Raw genomic sequence first — 5722 nt, 5'->3', positions numbered from 1 at the left:
AAATTAAGTGTAAGTAGTGAAACCCTAAAATATCTAGAAAAAAATGTACCCATGTATTTATGACAGAGATATTAGGGGAACATCTTTAAAACATAAAGAACACAGATGCATAAAAGCACTTTCTGGTCTTTGGATAACACCTTTCTCTTAAATTGCTATCCAACTACCTGGCTGGCTATTTGTGATGCAAATCAGCTTTTCAAGCTTCACTGCTCTCTGACTTTCTAAAAAATCTCTTGGTCTGAGGAAAGGGTACATTTTCTTTGGGAAGAGCAAGGTCATACTAGGCCCAATATGACCAAAATTATGACTCTGCTTCTCTTCCATCCACACAACCCCCTAGTGTGGGGCCCTTTCAAGGCCCAGATATGTGACTGAGACCACTGCTGATGTCGTGTGAGAGTCAGAGCAGGGACTGTAAATGGGACGTCTCTGGAGGCCTGCCATTTCAGTAACATCGGCCTGAAGGCATCTCCTCCCCAAACTCCAACAGTCTTTATTTTCCCAGGCAGAAGCCCTGGTCCTCTGAGATTGTTTATTTGATTCATATCTACCTAGCCCCCTCGACCACTTTCTCATTTGGTCACTTGTTTCTTCATTCATCATTCAACATTCATTTATTCAATCATTTATTGAATGTTTCCCATGTGCCAGGTCCTACATCAGCTGCTAGGTGGAGGACAATGACCTTCCCCACCCCAGGAACCTCCTTCCTTTGGACACCACCACAGAGCTGAACATGGAGCTGTTGAGTTCAGTCTCCAATGAGGCAAGAGCAAAGATTCCAAACGCACAATCAACAGTTGAGGGCTCTCCATAGGAGAGGACCCGAAAACAATCCAATAAATGAGCACTCTCCTCTCTACCCAGGACTTTTTGACCCAGATTCCCACCTACTGTCTGCCCTGGTGAGCTGGAATTTACGTCACATGAATACTCAGGCTTTTCGTAGCCCATATGAAAGGTAAATAAAAGCAACATTTCTTTCCCTGAATTTTTTCTCAGACCTACCTGGCCTTCCAAGCGTTGAAATTAGAGATTACAGTAGACAACTTCAGTGGTCAGAAGCAGTCCCAGAGCCTTCTTAGTTGCAGGAAATGAAGAGGCAAGACTTTCGTCTGCCTTTCCCCTAGCCCCAACGTAAACAACAGTTCATTTGCTCTGGACAAGAACTCCCTCACTGATGGGGAGTGAAGAGGGGATAAAAAGGAGGTTTGAAGCCTTGTGCTCCACCTAGAGATTAAAACATAAAACAATGGGAGAAAGTTGCCCCCAAAGCTCATTTCATCTCTAAGCCATGTGCTGGTAGCTAAAAGGTAAAGACAGGTTGGTCCAAGTATCCTAGATTCCAGGCAGAACCTGTTTCTCCCTAAAAGGACCCCCAACACTGAGTCTCTGACTTTTAAACACACACCATGGCCACTTTTACTATAGTGGTATCCTCTTTCAAAGACCCTTTTCTTTCCTTGACAAGAATACAGCATTAGATTTTTGCTTGTTTATACCCCCATCGGTGATAAAACTCTAACAGACTGTGTTTTGTGTGTATGCTCATACATGTGCACAAAAGTGTGCCCATGTGAAGGTGTATTAAAGGGTGAATATGGGTCTTCCCTGGTGGCGCAGTGGTTGAGAGTCCGCCTGTTGATGCAGGGGACGCAGGTTCGTGCCCCGGTCCGGGAAGATCCCACATGCTGCAGAGCGGCTGGGCCCGTGAGCCATGGCCGCTGAGCCTGCACGTCCGGAGCCTGTGCTCCACAACAGGAGAGGCCACAGCAGTGAGAGGCCCGCGTACCACAAAAAAAAAAAAAAAGGGTGAATATGCATTTTGTGTTAGTGTATTACTCCATAGCGTGTTTACCTGTGTGAGCTCACTGGCACATTTATTTGCTGGAAGGCATGGTTCACTCACTTGATTCATGAATTGTAACACTTTTGCCCCAGAAGCACATGGGTATTGAGAAGCATCCCTGAGTGCAAATGAGAATTTAGTCTGAGATGCTGAGAGCATCTCCTGTGTGCTATGCACACCCTGCCTCAGCACCTTTGTACATAATGGTTCTTCTGCAGAAATACTTTTCCCTCCCCTCTCGAATCTTTCCCTACTTCATTCTTACCACTTTTCAGATTTTAGATTGGAGAACCTGCTCACAGAACCCTTCCCTCTCTCCCCAGACTAGACCAAGCCTCTGTTACGCTATTTCACAGTTCCCCATCTTTTATAGCACTTATCATAGTTTGTGATTATATATAATTAGTACTGTTTGAACAGTTCCAGCTACCATCATACACTCATGAGGGCAGGACCATGCCTCTTTTACTCACATTGAATTCCTAATCCCTAGCAGAATGCTGAGCACAGGGTAGGTCCTCAATTTCTGAGCTAGATATTGCAAGAAAGACAAAATCCAGAACAAGCTGGGTCCGTGGCAGTGGAATCAACTATAAATCTGGCTACCAGGGACAGTAACTTTGTAAACCTGGTGAGATCAGGGAATCTTAGAACTCAGCCTGATTCTTGCTCTATTGCTATCCACTCAGATCAGAATCAAATCCCAAAAGTGAGAGCCACCTGTAGGATAATGCTCAGAGGCAGTAAAAATAAGAAGCTGTGCCCACTTTTCAGTCTGGCTGATGGTAGAGAGCCCCAAAGAACACAGAGTGCATGGTGGCAGCTCCTACAGGACACCAAATCTGGGGGGACCTTTGGAAGGACACCAGGAAAGCTGCAGTCTTCATCTCACCCTCCTCTGTTCCCCGTGCCTCTGAATCTTCTAACTTGAAACCTTTTGGTTTCCCATCCAAGCCCTCCCATCCATGCAGAGACAGCTCTTACCACCACCTCTTCTCCTATACACCCCCCGCTTTTCTCATAGACCACAAAAAAAATCAGACTCAGGCAGCAGATGACACGGAAGATTGGATGTAATTGCATCTCAAGATAGGCGTTAGCAGAGCTCAGACTGGGGTCCCACGATGGTACAGTGGCAGGGATGGCTGGGTCACTCGCAGCACCCCTACCCTGTCCTGGCTCTCATTCTTCCCAATGACTCTGGAACAACATTGTCTCCACAGTAAAGAGCATCATAGTGCAGCTGCATTCAAGAATGGGGGTGTTAAGGTAGGGGATATGGGGGAAAAAGCACAGAGGAAAAGATACGGTCTGAACAACTAGGGCTCCTACAGCTGCCTCAGCTTCTTCACAGCAGCATCTACATCACCTCCGGTGGCAATGAGGGCCTGCAGATTGGCTTCAGGATTCAGAAAGCCCATGGCCCGCAATTGCTCTAGCTGCACCCGGAAGTGAGTCTCGGGCTGCAGCTGCAGGGGATTGGCGCCAGCTAGGGCTTGCAACATCTGGAGGAAGGGCATGGAATGGAGGCCCAGCTCCACAGAGCCTTGTGCTGAGGGAACTTCAGGACCTGGGGCTAGGGGAGGATCCGCAGGCATAAGGGCACCCTCTCGAGGCTCTGTACTTCCTGCCGTACTTCCCAGCCCTGCTAGGCAAGGCATGAACAAAAGGAGGAGGCGAGGGGCTTCAGTAGCCAGGATCTGCAGACCCTGCTCAATCTGCAGCAAGGCATGCATGGCACGAGGGTTTGCCATGGCTGCCTGAAGGTGCAGCAGCAGTGGCAGCTGCCAGCGCATTTCGTCCTGCAACTGTGGGGCCTCATTCATTCTGGCTGGCCTCAGAGATCTTGGGTAAGCTGGTGGCGGCAGCCAGACATGCTCAGGGGTTCCAGCGGTAACTGCCATGGGTGAAGGTGGGGAAGGAACGAATGGGGCCTTGTTGGCAGCACACTCCAGCCTGGAGACAAGATCAGGCATGTTGGTGCTGTGGGCAGTGGAGCCATTCCCTGCGCCATCTCGGCTTCCCGCTTTTCTAGCACTGCTCTCTGTGGGATATCTCAAGAATGCAGGGCAGGAGGGCTTCCCCTTGATTGCTACTGACTCCCTGGGGAGAGGCTGGCCTGACTCAAGTTCCTGGGATGAGGGTGAAGTTGGGGAAACTTGGCTTCCTGGTGGTGGTGGTGGTTCTTGGCTTGGGCTGAGGGTAGATGCAATCCCCTGCGGATAGGTTCTCAGGGACAGGGGCCTCTCATGTAATTGCTGGAGATAGTCATAGAGCCTCATATTACCTAGAATATTGCAAACGCTGTTTCTAAGTTCGGATACATCCTGGTCCCCAGGCCTCCTGCCTCTCCTACCAGCTGAGCCTGCAAACGTGGAAGCCCAGGGGTTGGGGAGAGGGTCACAGTTCTCCATCCTTGAAGGTTGGCAGCTACTGGTGGTAGCATTAGCAGTAGTGGTGGTAGCAAAGGGATTGCCACCAAACTGCTCCTGCACTGCATTAAGCATTGGGTGCATGATATCTGTATACATGGTACGGAGCACATTGTAGCCACCAGGGATGCTCTCCAGGTTTCTGAGTGCCCGGTCCTGGCTACGCATCATCTCTTGCATCATGGCAGGTTTGCACAGAAACTCCATTGTCTGCCGCATGATTTCAGGGTTGTTGAGAATGTGCCCAATCTCAGGGTTGTGCTGGATCAGCTGCTGCATATGGGGGTTGTCAAGAACCAGCTGGCGCACCAGGCCTGTGTTGGACAGCAGACCCTGGATGAAGGAGTCATCAATGATCTGAGCCACAAACTCAGGCACAGACATATCCTGCCACATCAGTGAGCTTGGCGGGTCGGGGAAACTACCGGAGGTCAGGCCTAGCCCATTGAGGCCTGTGAGGACACCTAAGCTAAAGGTGGGTAGCCTGTCTGCTGGGTAAATGGAGCTTGGCTGAGGGAGTGATCCAAGGCTTGGGGCTGGGATAGGGACCGAAGCAGCTGGGCACTCAGTGCCCACAGTACGGCGCTGCATCTTGATGACCAGGTGGACAGTGAGGCCATCTCGGACCCCACACTGTGCCAGTGAGTCAGGGTCCTTGAGGATTTTGCCAGCAAATATTAGGATCAGCTGATCAGGGTGGGCCTTAAAGCGCTGGGCTATCTCTTCCTTCAGCTGCTGGATGGTACAAGTGTCTGTAACTGAGAAATCCTCCTTGTCCTTGGGCGTCTTCACTGTCACCTTGATGAGGTGAGGATCCTGGACCAGCACCGGGCTGCCCTGCGGCAGGGCCTCTCCACTTTTGGCCATGGTGGGCAGCAGGAGGCCCAGGTCTGTGGGAACACAGCTAGGGGGATGGGGATGGGAGACTGAGATCAGCCTTTTGGGTAGTGGTGAAAGTAGGAAAGGTGAACAGGAAGAGGATCTGGGATCTCAGGGTGGGGGGACTGCAGGGTCCACATGGAAAGGGTTATGAGGTCCCTGGGATAGGATGCTTTGGGAGGATTTTGGGTTTGAGAGATGTCGGGGGTCATGGGAGGGAAACCTGAGGCCCTGGGAAAGAGGTCTACAGTTGATGAGTGAAGGGGCAAGGGCAGCATGAAGGGCCCAGTTTGGGGAAACATACCAATCAGCTGTGGCCCCGTCCTTCCTCTTATACAAGGCTCAAAACTGCCCTCATCTTGCTGAACAGCCACCACGGAAGCCTTCTAAGCCAGAACTCACTCCATCAGGTCTCCTCTGTGACCTCAGCACCGACATCACAGCCTCATACAATGGACTTCTGAGACTTCTCCAAGGTGTTCTGAATCCCTGGGGGCTTCATCTCCCCCAACCCTTCAACTCTTCTATTTCCTTTGTCTCAATTGCCTTCTTCATAGTG

At 50.4% G+C, this 5722-nt stretch overlaps 1 protein-coding gene across 1 annotated transcript; it reads right to left on the bottom strand.

Annotated features, from left to right (window-relative positions):
- Positions 1–2950: 2950 nt before the first annotated feature.
- Positions 2951–5151, bottom strand: UBQLN3 (ubiquilin 3). The gene has a single exon (XM_060159818.1). The coding sequence runs from the start codon at positions 5149–5151 to the stop codon at positions 3181–3183; it is 1971 nt and encodes a 656-aa protein (XP_060015801.1). The 3' UTR covers positions 2951–3180.
- Positions 5152–5722: the final 571 nt, after the last annotated feature.

This window comes from Lagenorhynchus albirostris, chromosome 9, assembly GCF_949774975.1.
Source record: "Lagenorhynchus albirostris chromosome 9, mLagAlb1.1, whole genome shotgun sequence".
Classification (NCBI taxonomy): domain Eukaryota; kingdom Metazoa; phylum Chordata; class Mammalia; order Artiodactyla; family Delphinidae; genus Lagenorhynchus; species Lagenorhynchus albirostris.
This window is presented reverse-complemented; position numbering and strand designations above follow the sequence as displayed.